The 16,903-nt window shown below is 41.3% G+C and overlaps 1 protein-coding gene across 2 annotated transcripts in view; it reads right to left on the bottom strand.

The window, feature by feature from the left end:
• Window positions 1-16,903, bottom strand: part of asap2a (ArfGAP with SH3 domain, ankyrin repeat and PH domain 2a) — a 120,581-nt gene that overhangs the window by 8,905 nt on the left and 94,773 nt on the right. For both annotated transcript variants that reach the window (XM_038307044.1, XM_038307045.1), the window contains 7 exons: window positions 13,253-13,356; window positions 10,286-10,355; window positions 9,923-10,010; window positions 7,964-8,012; window positions 7,629-7,795; window positions 4,308-4,441; window positions 3,874-3,968 (listed from right to left, as the gene is read on the bottom strand). In XM_038307044.1, coding sequence (XP_038162972.1) covers window positions 3,874-3,968; window positions 4,308-4,441; window positions 7,629-7,795; window positions 7,964-8,012; window positions 9,923-10,010; window positions 10,286-10,355; window positions 13,253-13,356 — 707 coding nt within the window. The remainder of the gene's footprint in view (window positions 1-3,873; window positions 3,969-4,307; window positions 4,442-7,628; window positions 7,796-7,963; window positions 8,013-9,922; window positions 10,011-10,285; window positions 10,356-13,252; window positions 13,357-16,903) is intronic.

The following is a 16,903-nucleotide window of genomic DNA, read 5'->3' as shown; positions in this document are numbered from 1 at the left end:
TGGCCTTCTGGTAGTTCAACCCCCTCGGTTCTGATCATCTTCCCTCTCTTTGAGACCATGCGACCGCACTTGTCCAGTCCGAATGACATCCCAATGTCGTTGCTGTAGATCCTGGTAGTGTGGATCAGTGAGTCGACGTCTCGCTCACTCCTGGCATACAGCTTGATGTCATCCATGTAGAGGAGGTGACTGATGATTGTTCCGCTTCGGAATTGATATCCGTAGCCAGTCTTTGTAATGATCTGGCTGAGGGGGTTCAGGCCTATGCAGAACAGCAGCGGGGATAGTGCATCACCCTGGTATACAGGTGCTGGTCATAAAATTAGAATATCATGAAAAAGTAGATTGATTTCAGTAATTCCATTTAAAAAGTGAAACTTGTATATTATATTCATACATTACATACAAACTCATATATTTCAGATGTTTATTTTGTTTAATTTTGATGATTACAAATGACAACAAATGAAAATCTCAAATTCATCATATCAGAAAATTAGAATATTGTGAAAAGGTTCAAAATTGATGGCCCCTGGTGCCACACTCTAATCAGCTAATTAACTCAAACCACCTGCAAAAGCCTTTAAATGGTCTTTCAGTCTAGTTCTATAGGCTACACAATCATGGGGAAGACTGCTGACTTGACAGTTGTCCAAAAGACGACCATCGACACCTTGCACAAGGAGGGCAAGACACAAAAGGTCATCGTTAAAGAGGCTGGCAGTTCACAGAGCTCAGTGTCCAAGCACATTAATAGAGAGGCGAAGGGAAGGAAAAGATGTGGTCGAAAAAAGTGTACAAGCAAGAGAGATAACCGCACCCTGGAGAGGATTGTGAAACAAAACCCATTCAAAAATGTGGGGGAGATTCACAAAGAGTGGACTGCAGCTGGAGTGAGTGCTTCAAGAACCACCACACACAGACGTATGAAAGACATGGGTTTCTGCTGTCGCATTCCTTGTGTCAAGCCACTCTTGAACCACAGACAGCGTCAGAAGCGTCTAAAGAGAAACAGGACTGGACTGCTGGTGAGTGGTCCAAAGTCATGTTCTCTGATGAAAGTAAATTTTGCATTTCCTTTGGAAATCAAGGTCCCAGAGTCTGGAGGAAAAGAAGAGAGGCACTTCATCCACGTTGCTTGAAGTCCAGTGTAAAGTTTCCACAGTCAGTGATGGTTTGGGGTGCCATGTCATCTGCTGGTGTTGGTCCATTGTGTTTTCTGAGGTCCAGGGTCAACGCAGCCACATACCAGGAAGTTTTAGAGCACTTCATGCTTCCTGCAGCTGACCAACTTTTTGGAGATACAGATTTCATTTTCCAACAGGACTTGGCACCTGCACACAGTGCCAAAGCTACCAGTACCTGGTTGAAGGACCATGGTATCCCTGTTCTTAATTGGCCAGCAAACTCTCCTGACCTTAACCCCATAGAGAATCTATGGGGTATTGTGAAGAAGAAGATGCAATACACCAGACCCAACAATTCAGAAGTGCTAAAAGCCACTATTAGAGCAACCTGGGCTATCATAACACCTGAGCAGTGCCACAGACTGATCGACTCCATGCCACGCCGCATTGCTGCAGTAATACAGGCCAAAGGAGGCCCAACTAAATACTGAGTGCTGTACATGCTCATACTTTTCATGTTCATACTTTTCAGTTGGCCAACATTTCTATAAATCCTTTGTTTTTATTGGTCTTCAGTAATATTCTAATTTTCTGATATGATGAATTTGAGATTTTCATTTGTTGTCATTTGTAATCATCAAAATTAAACAAAATAAACATCTGAAATATATGAGTTTGTATGTAATGTATGAATATAATATACAAGTTTCACTTTTTAAATGGAATTACTGAAATCAATCTACTTTTTCATGATATTCTAATTTTATGACCAGCACCTGTATGCCGCACTTGATGGTGACTTGTGCTATTGGCTTTGCATTGGCTTCCAGACTTGTTTTCCACAGCTTCATTGGGTTCTTGATGAAGGCTATTAGAGTCCTGTTGATCTTGTACATTTCCAGGCATTCCAGTATCCATGTATGTGGCATTGAGTCATAGGCTTTCTTATAGTCAATCCAGGCAGTGCACAGATTTGTCTGCCTGGTCTTACAGTCTCGGGTGACTGCTCTATCCACTAGTAGCTGGTGTTTGGCTTCTCTGGTGTTGCTGCCTATTCCCTTCTGGGAAGGGTGCATGTATTGAGCCATGTGCCTATTCATCTTAGCCGCTATGATGCCTGACAGGAGCTTCCATGTTGTACATAGGCAAGTTATTGGCCGGTAGTTGGATGGGGTTGTTCCCTTCTGCGGATCCTTCATGATCAGGATTGTCCGTCCTTGGGTTAACCATTCTGGGTGGGTCCCATCCATCAGCAGTTGGTTCATTTGTGCTGCGAGGCGTGCATGAAGTGCGGTTAGTTTTTTCAGCCAGTAGGTGTGGATCATGTCAGGGCCTGGTGCTGTCCAGCTCTTCATACCTGCCGCTCTTTCTTGGACATCTGCCGTTGTAACGGTTACTGGTTCTTGTTCTGGGAGATTGCTGTGATCTGTTCTTAGATCTTCCAGCCACTGAGCATTGGTGTTGTGGGATGCCTCCTTCTCCCATATGTTTCTCCAGTACTGTTCAGTCTCAGCCCTGGGTGGATCTGATCTTGAATTACCCTGCCACTGTGAGTACACTTTAGATGGGTTGGTGGAGAACACCTGGTTTATTCTCCTGGCTTCTGCTTCTCCCTTGTATCTCTTGACTGATGCCAATAGTGCACAATGCAATACATCGTGCACGGAAACAATTTAAGAGCAGAAAGTTGCTCGGTGTCTGACTGCAAGAAGAGCGGACCGCAGCCAGCGCTCTCAGTAGCCGGTGGGCAGAGCAAAGCCAGAGCGGAGTGAATCATGCTGCTTTCAAACTGGACGCAGCGGGAGCAGCAAAATCGTGTCTGCTGCTTCATTTTTGCTGCTTGTACCAGCTTCTGACCCGCAGAAAAGTGGCTCTGACGTGCGTTGGGCGGAGCTACTCTATCCTTTATTTGCCTTGCAGCTATATTTGCTGTGATCAGTGGGAATAAAGTAGTTTTATTATGTTTTTAAGTGGAAAAATCCACCTGAAAACTTAATCAGTGCAGTCAGTTCATCCTGCCTTCCAATATTTCTGTCGGAGCCGCTCAGACCCCCACATACCAGCGGTGCGCTGTCAGTAGGATCCCATTCAACGGGCTTGTTTGTCAGACATGGTAATTTTTCTAAAGGAAAACTGCTAAGTAAAAAGGTCCTCACAATGTAACAGTGAATATTAGACACTGATTATTATTTTTTTTTTTATGTAAGAGGAAAAATGTAAATGGAAAAATCAGAGCTTAAAGTAAAACTCAAGATTTGTACTTTTTTATGTTGTGTAATTTTCTTTTTCTTCGAATTGATATTATAAAACTGGTATCGAAAAAAGTATCGTTCAGGAACCGGTATCGAAGTGAAGGTATCGGTATTGGTACCAGAACCGAAAACTTTTGAACAATACCCAGCCCTACCACCCTGTTTCACTGTGGAGATGTTTCTCGATGCTCATTTGGTCCAGATCTCATGTTAGCTCTGCCTGCATGACTTTTACAAAACATCAAAGGGAACTTCCTGCCTGCTTCATAGTTTGTTTTTATAGACACAGAGGCAGTGTTGTAGGTTCTATTTTACCTTAAAGGCAGAAAATAAACCACTTGATGTTATATATGTAATAAGCAAACCAGAAGCAGAAGTCATAAAAATCTAATTCAAAAGAAAAGTCAATGATAGCATCAACATAAAGCAGAAAAAGGTGGGCAGGGAAACCAGAACAGTAGTGACTATTTCGCGTCCAAAGAGCCAGAACTTACATGTCACTCGCTGGGTTTGGTTTCACAACGTTCTCAGCATTTAAACAAGCTTCCATGATTTCATTAAAACCTGCATTCCCCACGTTCTTGGCCAGCTACGGAGGAAACAAACACAGAGAGAGTAAATTTAAAAGCTGCATGAACCAAGTGCATCCGTGCAGCTCTCACACCCCTGTCCTGAGCTGTGAGAGAGGAGCAAGCCGTGTCTGACTGTGGCGTCTAAAGCAATCATGACTGGAAGCGTTTAATCCCAGATGTCCCGCAGGCTGTAAATCTCTGCACCAAACCCGGATTTAAAAAAGGTCCAAAACAATAACAAACAAATTCAGAATTTTGCGAGAGGAAACGTGAGCCGGAGGACGCTGCAGCGTCTTACCGACCTCATCGCTTCCAGGAGAAGGAAAATTGAAAATTAAAAAGGAAAATATTTGTACCAAGAGCTCTGAGGTGCTGAGTACATCCAGGGTGAGGGACTGGATCCGCGAGTAGTGGACCCCGAGCTCCCTGTGGATGCCTGAACATTCAATGCAGGTGAGGATGCCCAGGTTGGTGGACAGCCATGTTGGACCTGAGGAACAAAAGCAACAAACAACGATATAAAATAGACATGTTTTTTTTTTTTATTACCTGAAGACAAACACCACAAAAACAGCCACTACTCTGAAATTATAATCATCTCCAATTTTTCTCCAAAGCCTTTAGTTCTGCTTGTTTAAGCTTTGATTGGACATCTTAAACAGAATATTAGAAAACAGCTGAGTGGTTAGCTAATTATTTTACATGTGGGGTTTCCATAAGGTTTAATTCTCTAACCATTTTTTTTTATCATCTCAACAAATAGTGTAAACAACCTCAGACAATTATACTTTCATCTCTATGCAGATAACACTATAAATCTTTGGTTTTAGCAGAGTAACACTAACCTGGTTAGTGTTTTTCACTACTGCAGAATTTGCTGCAGTCTGTGGAACTCTCTATAAGGGCCAACAAATCAAGTTTGGTTCCAATCATAAATAAATCTGATTTAAACTCCATCCATCCATCCCTTTCGCTGTCAGGCTTCGGTCATGAGGGGTGCTGGTGCCTATCATGTCAGTCATGTTTTTGGATTGTGGGAGGAAGCCAGTAACCTGACTCCGCCAGATGGATTTGCTCCGCATATCCATCTGGAAACCTTCCGTTGAAGTAATTTTGGGATGGGGCGAAAATACTGGTTAGCTGATTGGCCTATGTTGGTGATAGACGGGCCAAATAAACCAATCAGATCAACGAAGCATATGACGTACTAACAGCCAGGCTACTCTTGCTGAAACCAGTCGGGAGAAGAGCAAAAACATCTTTTCCTCTGAGAAAAGCCTCCAGAGCAGTGTTTTGCTCTTCTTTCAGTGAAGAAATACTCTGTAATTCTGTTAAAACTTGCTCGATAGCCACGCTAACGCTAGTTTCATCGGTTGAAGCCGCCATGTTCTTTAGACTGAACTTTCGCGCTTCTCGTTGCGTCACACCTCAACCCGCCTCAAAGCCAACGCTGATTGGACGTCCGTTTGGTGAACGGCTCCAAATTTTCTTCAACGGAGAGTCTCCAGACTGATCTGCGAGTGAAACCTTGAAAGCTCGCGAGATCAGGATGGTCTCACGAGGCTAGGAAGCCAGAGTACCTGGAGAGAACCCATGAATGCTCAGGGAGAACATGCAAACTCCATATAGAAAGACCCCGGGCTGGGAATCAAACCCGGAACCTTCTTGCTGCAAGGCACTGAGTTTATTTACACCGGCTATGCTTTTTGAGGATCATATCCAGTCATAATCTTATAAAAAATAGATAAATCTGTTTAAAGGATTTGGTAGCCCAAACATTTCTTGTAACATGTATTGAGCTTAAACATAAAAGTATCGTCTGTTTAACCTGTGAAAATTGTTTTTTTCCCCCTTTTTTTTTCACTTAATTTTTATTACAATTTTTGCAACTTACACAGACATAAACATACAAGCCTACATTCAGGCTGCTGCTCTATATGGTAAAGTTAAAAAAGAACAAAACTTTGAAAGTATGTACAACAAGTTAGGCTTAAAAGTAAAGTAGGTCACATGGTTAAACATAAGAAACAAACATAAATGTAGTTAGTAATTAAATAAGCAGCACGAATGGAATCAAAATTAAATAGAAAATAATAAGTTAATATAAAAAATTACAATAGAAATGAAATAGAATACAATGAAAGAAAAAAAAAAAGTTTTACTGCATTAATATGGTCATGGCCGGTTTCCACCTATTAACAAATATGTCTTTTTGATTTTTTGTGTAAGTGTGTTTACTGGTCTTCCCAACAAATGCAAAATTAAAGAAAAAAAAAATGAAAAAGGAAAATTCTCTCCTTCAGCGAAGCTGTGTGCTTTCCATAAAAAAATAAGTCTGTTTGAATTTGAGCATTCAGATAAACTAATGAATAACAATCAGGGTTCGTACACTTCGGGTTTTTTTTTGTTTTTGTTTTTTGGAACGTTGGCGAGGCGACAGCGTGAGTTTGGATAGTGCTGCGGGAAACACTGCAATACTAACATTACATTATCACACCATACTCTCAGTCACTATGACTGAACCTTCATGTGACTCGACAGCACAGACTCGCCCGTTGTGAAAAGCTGCACATCTTTTTTGCAGACTTTACAAGAGGCAATTCGTGGGGTTTGTCCCCGTTTAATCCATAATTTGTGTTTTTCATTTTCCAGCCAACATTCATTGAAACGCCAACCTCCCGGCATGGTGCAGTAGTGGTTTCATGTGGGCGGAGTCACACATGGAAATAGACTGGCAGATCGCAGTCGCACATAAGCGAGCAGGTTTCATTTTTGGGCTCTCCAACATTTTATTTCTCCATTTAATAAACACACGATTCAGTTAGATAGGTATTTGTTGCAAAAGAAATAGTTACAATTTCAAGCATTTTCAAGCATTTCATCCAAAATATAAGCACTTTTCAAACCTTGAAAACACAACGTCAAAATTCAAGCATTTTCAAGGATTTCCAGCACCCGTACGAACCCTGAACAATAAATAAACAATGATGTCTCATAACATATTCAGAGCAACTGGAAATGAGGAAACTTTTCCCACTGGACAAGAATTCTACATTTTTGACAAGGAAACAACCATGTTGATCTTATTGGGTTTTAGTGTGCGAAGGTGGTTAACAGCATTACCAGTGGTGCAGCAGGTGTGCTCTGAGGGGGTGCTTGTCTTTGCCCACAAAGTCCCTTGCACAAATATATCGTCAGTCACCATTAGATGGACTGATAAATATTGGTTGGAAAATCTTTTACACATCACCCAACCTCATTACTTTAACGATTTACCAGATCTTATAGCTGATAAAACTGTCTCCCTGGAGGCGTCAGGCTCAAAGCTGTGGATCTGGCAATGGAGTTCACCCTCCCTTCAACATCCAGGAGCGCCAAATGAAATATGAGATTTAAATTTTATTATTATTGTGAGGTTCTGATTTACTCTTCATTAGATTCGTCCGTTTTTATGGCTTATTTATAAATACTGAATTAATGCTTATTACTGTTAAAAATAAATCTGAAATGTGCCATCATATGTCAGTCGGGCTGTTTTGTGGTGACTTGTCATCCAAACCGGATTGAAATGTTCGGACCTGAGTGTCTCAAAAAAATCTCCTCACAGTTTCATAATGAAAATGTGGTTTTAGATTCACGAGCTGCTGAACCGCCATGACGGCAGCGTTTCCACTCACTGGGGGCTCCGCAGTCGCAGCACACGTCGTTTCCCGTCATCCTTTTCACCTCCCCCAGGATGGCCTTTGTCAGCTCCTGTACGATGTTGTTCTCGCCAACATGGTGGTCCCCCTTAAACGCCTGATTCAGAGCCTCCTCTTTACTGTTCTGCAGAACTGAGATCCAGCTGGGAGCGGAGGGGAGGGAGGACATAAAAAAAGGAGACATGAGATGAATGGAAGGAAGAACCAACAGAGGGGAGGGAGGAAAAGGAAGGGTGAGGTGGTAAAGATCTACATGAGGAAGAAAGTGTTTGGAGGGAAAAACTGGAAGAATTGAGGAAGCAGAAGCGTACATCTGACAGTCCTGGTCGTCCTCGGCTTGAAAATGATATGTTCGGTCATCTAGAAGGAAAACAGAAAGAGGTTCATAAAACAGTCTTAGTTTAGATGATGTCATTTAACATACCTTTACATACATGTTAATACATAAAAGTCTTCACACCCCTTCCATTACATTCATTTACCATTACAACTAGGGTTGAACATTTTATGATTTAATCGAGTCCTAGTTAAACAAAAAAGGATACATATTTGTGAGGGAGAGGCAAAGTCAACCCCTTTATTCTGACAGTCTAAATAAAATTCGTCTCCAAATTTAGTAAACAGATTGATGCTGTAATTTGATCTCATGTAAATGCACGTTCTGCTTTGATATTTCCGGGCCAAAATATTGAAGATTATTCTAAACGTTACCATTAATGCACCAACCTCAGGGTAACGCAGGATGGAGGCAGCATCATGCTGTGGGACACTTACAGAGCTAAATCCAGTACAATCCTGGAGGAAAACTCATTAAAGGCTGCAGGAAAACAGAGTATTTTTTCCCCAGTGTTTTATTGTCATTACATTGTCACAAGTACAGCACAAAGAAATGAACTCTCTGAATTTATTCCATCCCCTTGGGGAGCAGAGGGCCGCCATTGTGCTGCGCCCGGGTATGGTGGAGGTTCATTCTCCAACAGGTAAACATCCCCACAGAGATACTATGAGATGGTTTAGGTCTTTTATGCTGAAAAAGTTGAACTAAAGTACGAACCGTTTTCTTAGAATAATTATCTGCCTTTCATTTAACAGGCAAATAAAATCATTTGCCAATGAAATTTGCATTTTAGCTCCTTTAACACTTATGATAATAATAATAACAGGTGTATAATTATTTCTGTTAATTATATAAAATGTTAGCCTCGTGAGCCCATCCTGATCTCGCGAGCTTTCAAGGTTTCACTCGCAGATCAGTCTGGAGACTCTCCGTTAAAGAAAATTTGGAGCCGTTCACCAAACGAACGTCCAATCAGCGTTGGCTTTGAGGCGGGTTGAGGTGTGACGCAATGAGAAGCGCGACAGTTCACTCTAAAGAACATGGCGGCTTCAGCCGATGAAACTGGCGTTAGCGTGGCTATCGAGCAAGTTTTATGGGAATTACAGAGTATTTCTTCATTGAAAGAAGAGCAAAACACTGCTCTGGAGGCTTTTCTCAGAGGAAAAGATGTTTTTGCTCTTCTCCCGACTGGTTTCAGCAAGAGTAGCCTGGCTGTTAGTACGTCATATGCTTCGTTGATCTGATTGGTTTATTTGGCCCGTCTATCACCAACATAGGCCAATCAGCTAACCAGGATTTTCGCCCCTTCCCAAAATTACTTCTACGGAAGGTTTCCAGATGGATATGCGGAGCAAATCCATCTGGCGGAGTCAGGTTAAGAAAATGGATCTAAAATATATAAAGTATTAGAACATTTATTACGACTAAAGTCCTAACATTAGGTCTAAAAGATAAAAGTCGTTACATTACTAGAAAAAACTCATGATTTAATAAAAAGTCATTATATTAACTCTACCAGAATATTATAGTAAAATAGCAAGAATAAAGTCGCAGCATCAGTAAATGAAAGCTGCAACCCTAATGGCTTAAATAGAAACGGGCTATTTTTACAGATTTTTTACAACAGATAAACTTAATAAAATTATCTAGGGGGTTTATAGGTGTAATGTGATCAAATATTTTGCTGGGCAGAGGAAACCTGCAAAAATATAGTGTTTTTTTAAACTCCGGGAATGAATTAGTTTAAACTATTATGCTCTAATCTGCTTTAGTCTGCCATCATGTGGTTGCGGCCTGCTAAGCCGGAACCTTTGACGCTGTTGTCACTAAAGAGACCAAAGTCTGTGGGAAAAATGCTGATAACAGCTACGGACACACACACACGCACAGAGATCCACTGCTCACGAGGCCCAACAGAAGATATTACACCTACGTGAAATGAGGTCGAAGCTTCTCTTCTCCTCCGGATTGTGTTTCACCTGGCAGGTCAGCAGGTTGAGTTTAGCTGGCGGTCTGTTCGCCTAGTAGAGACAACAGTCACAAGGAAAAACAAGCTGAGTGAGCGGAGCAGGAATGTTGTGTTTGATGCTATTTGACTGCTGCTGCGGCCCGAGCCAAAGGAAACATCTGATAAGCTGCTTGGAGTCAGAAGCCTGTGTTGAATCTTAACTAGGAGGGGGTTTGGTGAGAAAGGACTCCACCATTGACTCTCTGCTGTTCACTGCCGTACATTTATTATTATTTATATTATTTAGTCTGTTTAGAGATGCTGGGATCTACCCGCTGTCAAACTTACGGTGCCGTGTGAGATGGTAAGGTATCCGTTTTTAGCCGTGCATTTTCTCTTCTGCCAGACTTTTCTCAACCTGCACACAGAAGACAAAAAGCTCACAATCAGCATCTAAATGACCTGAAAGTGGGTTATAATGGTTCTTTTTAAAGGAATAGTACACCCAAAACATGATTAGCCTTCATTTTCTACTCACCCCCATGCTGAACAACACTCTGGAGTACTTTTTTGATATCTCAAATGCATCTGGAGATCTGGGAGGCTTCTTGCCGTCTGCTGACATTCAAATAATGGAGGTCTATGGCGCCCGAGGCAGAAAGGTCCATAAAAGTCCACAAAAAACGTGTCAATATTCCTCCATACTGCTCGTCCAATGTATTCCAAGTGTCCTGAGTGGGTAGCGTCTATAATTTACTCGAAACAAAGTCATTTAGAATGTTTTTAGAGCATAAACAGTAGTGTATAGGATTTCCTAAAAGCGCGTTCACGAGTCTACGGAAACCGCGGCAGACCAAGCCAGATGAAAGTGCGCATTCAGCTCGGCAAAGAACTCATGCTCTTCCTCAACACTGAAGTCCTCAGACATTTTTCTTTCGTTGTTTCTTTCTTTGCACAGGTAAACAGCACATTTCTTCTTCTACGCTTGCATTATCGGCAGAGCAGACGCTGAATGCGCACTTTCATCTGGCTTGGTCTGCCGCGGTTTCCGTAGACTCGTGAACGCGCTTTCAGGAAATCCTATACACTACTGTTTATGCTCTGAAAAAAATTCTAAATGACTTCGTTTCGAGTAAATTATGGACGCTACCCACTCAGGACACTTGGAATACATTGGACGAGCACTATGGAGGAATATTGACACGTTTTTTGTGGACTTTTATGGACCTTTCTGCCTCGGGCGCCATAGACCTCCATTATTTGAATGTCAGCAGACGGCAAGAATCCTCCCAGATCTCCAGATGCGTTTGAGATATCAAAAAAGTACTCCAGAGTGTTGTTCAGCATGGGGGTGAGTAGAAAATGAAGGCTAATCATGTTTTGGGTGTACTATTCCTTTAACTACACTTCAGCACCAACTACACCAAGAATGTTTTCTTAAAAACGCTTCATATTTGTTCCGACCAGCTGAAACTGCTGTCATCATCAATTCCAACCAAAAAACACTACAGTCATGGCCAAAAGTATTGAGAATGACACAAATATTATATTTTCACATGATCTGCTGCCCTCTGGTTTTCATGTGTGTATGTCAGATGTTGTCATCACATACAGAAATACAGTTGCAATCATATTATGAGGAACAAAAGCTTTTAATGACAGAATGAGTTCATGCAGCAAGTTAATATTTGCAGTGTTGATCCCTCTTCCTCTTCAGGAGGAGGAGGAGTAATGTGACCAATGGAGCAAAAAGCAGCGATTATCTTTCTGAACAGTAAGTTTACTGAGTTCACTGTAAAGTCCACAATATAGCTCCCGCTCTATATTGAGGGATTTTAGGGGTTAGGGCAGATATTCGGGCAGAGTAAGCTTGTATGAGAACAGCAACTATTAAAGGAAAAGTCCGCTCATATTCAGAATACAAACTTCTGAAGTACTTTAAATATGAAATTACTACATCCTGTTCAATAAATGAAGTGTTTTTAATTAAGAGTAATTTTTATTTGAATGTGCTTTACTGGTAGCCTCGTGAGACCATCCTGATCTCGCGAGCTTTCAAGATTTCACTCGCAGATCAGTCTGGAGACTCTCCGTTGAAGAAAATTTGGAGCCGTTCACCAAACGAACGTCCAATCAGCGTTGGCTTTGAGGCGGGTTGAGGTGTGACGCAACGAGAAGCGCGACAGTTCAGTCTAAAGAACATGGCGGCTTCGGCCGATGAAACTAGCGTTAGCGTTACTATCAAGCAAGTTTTATCGGAATTACAGAGTATTTCTTCACTGAAAGAAGAGCAAAACACTGCTCTGGAGGCTTTTCTCAGAGGAAAAGTTGTTTTTGCTCTTCTCCCGACTGGTTTCGGCAAGAGTTTGATCTATCAATTGGCTCCTCTTCGTCGTCGCTCTGTTAGTACGTCATATGCTTCGTTGATCTTATTGGTTTATTTGGCCCGTCTATCACCAACATAGGCCAATCAGCTAACCAGTATTTTCGCCCCTTCCCAAAATTACTTCAACGGAAGGTTTCAAGATGGATATACGGAGCAAATCCATCTGGTAGAGTCAGGTTACTTTACTGGAGGCATCCATGTTTGTCAAAGAACACTACTGCCACCTACTGGTTTGTGACGTCACGGTGCGGTATCGGCTGTTGATCAAGTCCCAGTGCTGTATCTGGTGTTTGTCACAACGCGCTATTATCCAAGTCATCTTGAAAACATTCTTCTTCCAAATGTTGGCTACATATTACGGGTTTTTTCTCTGGCCAGAAGTTCGATGGCAAATCCTCCCTCTTCAATTTGGCGATCCAACGACCAACCCGTCCGTGGAGGATCAGGAATCAGAAAGGTGGAATAACTCTTTTTTTCACTTTTACCCGATGTATTCCAGCATCCAGCTGCCATGCACGTGGGCATTGTCAGTTTCACTATAGCTCTGGTGAATTTCAATGGTGAAGTCCTCTGGAAATCTTCAATAATTGTTGTTGATTGCAGATGTGTCTAGTAGTTCCCATTGATTTAGCTTGGAAAGCGGGGAGAATGGCGCTAGGCTTACCGCACCGTGACGTCACTGCTGGAAGATGGCAGGAGGGAGGTGTTACTATATTTGGGCAAAAATGGCCGCTCCCAGACTCGGTGATCGCGCCGAAAATTATTGTTTTTATTTTTTTACTGATTAACGCTAAATTTCTCGAATCACGGCGAACGTATTAGTTTTATGTATAATTAAAAATGAATTGATTATTCCTTGCTGAGGGAAACTGAACCGTGTTCAACTATTCCTCTGGATCTGACCCCTGAGGCCCAGTGGAGACGCTCACCCGTCACTTTTCTTGAACAGGAAGCCACTTCGCTCAGTGCCATGCTCCTTGTTGCCCTGCGGCTGGTGCAGGCTGTACGTCGTGCTCTGCCGCACCTGGGAATCCTGGGAAAATTCAGCCGACAAGACAAGTTAGAGGTAAAGGGAAGAGAAATCTAAAAAATGCACAAAGAATATGCAAATTCTCATTGATTTAAAATGTTCAGGTTATGGTGACCAGTTCACAGCACAACATAGAGCAATCCAAAAAGTTTAAATCTGGAAGCTTCTGACTACAGTGCTAACAACACTCCCCTCCCCCTGCAGCACCCCCACCGACTCCCAGAGAATCTAACATAGATCCATCTGCTATTTCATAGGTCTGATCACTAACTTCAGAAACCCCCATTAAATATCTTAAATGGACTCTAAACCATTTATTTTTAATACCCACACCCCCACCCCCCACCACCACAACTGCATCAGATAATGAAGCATAAAGACTTTGAAGGTTAACAATAGAAAGGGTCAAACCAAAGGTCGGGGGTGTCTTTGGTTTCTGAGTATGGCAACCCTAAAATATTTAATGAAAGCCATTCCTTCCTGTGAAAAGGAAATGTTCTTCATGCCACAGGCTGCAGCACATTACTGACATATGGCAGATTCCCTCTAATGTGCCGCAGATGCACACAGGATGTTTCTGCCAATATATCCAACGTTTCGATATGTTTTAAAACACAAAGAGCTGCATGATGGTATCTGTCCAGATTCATCAAGACGGAAAGTTATCAGAGCTAAAATCTTGTCATGCCTTTGGTTTAAAGCCCACACACACACACAGAGAGATAAACACACACGTATATATATTATAAATATCTATAGAGTATTAATAAATAAGGGAGGTCAATATACGATTCTATGATAGAAACAAATCAGCTTATTCCTTTTTAATTTTAAATAAACATCAACAACTACAATAAATGGTGGAAGGAACATTTTTAGGCTTTAGGAAGAATTATCTAATTTCCTTTATGAAAATGAAAAGACAACAAATGAAAATGTTTCCAATGAGGGACTGACATTCAACGGAAGAGCAAAAAAAAAGAAAAAAAAGAAAAAGAAATGGGACATTTCAATGAGTTCAGAGTCGAATGAAAAATAAACATAAAAAAAAGCTAATCTTAATGAAATGTCTAAAAAATATCACTAAACAAATAGAACTAGAAATTGCAGATCCACCAGTAGACAATGGCTGTGTCCGAATGTCTGCCCTAACCACTATATATGGATCTATATAGGCACTATACACTAACACTAACCACTATACAGGGATCTATATAGGCACTATACACTAACCACTATACAGGGCGCTGTATAGGCACTAAACACTAACCACTATATAGGGCTCTGTATAGGCACTATACACTAACCACTATATAGGGCTCTGTATAGGCACTATACACTAACCACTATATAGGGCTCTGTATAGGCACTATACACTAACCACTATATAGGGCTCTGTATAGGCACTATACACTAACCACTATATAGGCACTATACACTAACCACTATATAGGCACTATACACTAACCACTATATAGGCACTAAACACTAACCACTATATAGGGCTCTGTATAGGCACTATACACTAACCACTATATAGGGCTCTGTATAGGCACTATACACTAACCACTATATAGGGCTCTGTATAGGCACTATACACTAACCACTATATAGGGCTCTGTATAGGCACTATACACTAACCACTATATAGGGCTCTGTATAGGCACTATACACTAACCACTATATAGGCACTATACACTAACCACTATATAGGCACTATACACTAACCACTATATAGGCACTATACACTAACCACTATATAGGCACTATACACTAACCACTATATAGGCACTATACACTAACCACTATATAGGCACTATACACTAACCACTATATAGGGCTCTGTATAGGCACTATACACTAACCACTATATAGGGCTCTGTATAGGCACTATACACTAACCACTATATAGGGCTCTGTATAGGCACTATACACTAACCACTATATAGGGCTCTGTATAGGCACTATACACTAACCACTATATAGGGCTCTGTATAGGCACTATACACTAACCACTATATAGGGCTCTGTATAGGCACTATACACTAACCACTATATAGGGCTCTGTATAGGCACTATACACTAACCACTATATAGGGCTCTGTATAGGCACTATACACTAACCACTATATAGGGCTCTGTATAGGCACTATACACTAACCACTATATAGGGCTCTGTATAGGCACTATACACTAACCACTATATAGGGCTCTGTATAGGCACTATACACTAACCACTATATAGGGCTCTATATAGGCACTATACACTAACCACTATATAGGGCTCTGTATAGGCACTATACACTAACCACTATATAGGGCTCTATATAGGCACTATACACTAACCACTATTTAGGGCTCTATATAGGCACTATACACTAACCACTATATAGGGCTCTATTTAGGCACTATACACTAACCACTATTTAGGGCTCTATATAGGCACTATACACTAACCACTATATAGGGCTCTATTTAGGCACTATACACTAACCACTATATAGGGCTCTGTATAGGCACTATACACTAACCACTATATAGGGCTCTATATAGGCACTATACACTAACCACTATATAGGGCTCTATATAGGCACTATACACTAACCGCTATATAGGGCTCTGTATAGGCACTATACACCAACCACTATATAGGGCTCTGTATAGGCACTATACACCAACCACTATATAGGGCTCTATATACGCACTATACACTAACCACTATATAGGGATCTATATAGGCACTATACACCAACCACTATATAGGGATCTATATACGCACTATACACTAACCACTATATAGGGCTCTATATACGCACTATACACTAACCACTATATAGGGCTCTATATACGCACTATACACTAACCGCTATATAGGGCTCTGTATAGGCACTATACACTAACCACTATATAGGGCTCTGTATAGGCACTATACACTAACCGCTATATAGGGATCTATATAGGCACTATACACTAACCGCTATATAGGGCTCTGTATAGGCACTATACACCAACCACTATATAGGGCTCTGTATAGGCACTATACACTAACCGCTATATAGGGCTCTATATAGGCACTATAGACCAACCACTATATAGGGCTCTGTATAGGCACTATACACTAACCACTATATAGGGCTCTGTATAGGCACTATACACCAACCACTATATAGGGCTCTGCATAGGCACTATACACTAACCGCTATATAGGGCTCTATATAGGCACTATACTCTAACCAATATATAGGGATCTATATAGGCACTATACACTAACCGCTATATAGGGCTCTATATAGGCACTATACACTAACCACTATATAGGGATCTATATAGGCACTATACACCAACCACTATATAGGGATCTATATAGGCACTATACACTAACCACTATAAAGGGCTCTGTATAGGCACTATACACTAACCACTATATAGGGCTCTGTATAGGCACTATACACCAACCACTATATAGGGCTCTATATACGCACTATACACTAACCGCTATATAGGGCTCTATATAGGCACTATACACTAACCACTATATAGGGCTCTGTAT

The sequence above is a fragment of the Cyprinodon tularosa genome, unplaced genomic scaffold (assembly GCF_016077235.1).
Source record: "Cyprinodon tularosa strain WSP-4 unplaced genomic scaffold, ASM1607723v1 ctg6, whole genome shotgun sequence".
Lineage (NCBI taxonomy): Eukaryota > Metazoa > Chordata > Actinopteri > Cyprinodontiformes > Cyprinodontidae > Cyprinodon > Cyprinodon tularosa.
This window is presented reverse-complemented; position numbering and strand designations above follow the sequence as displayed.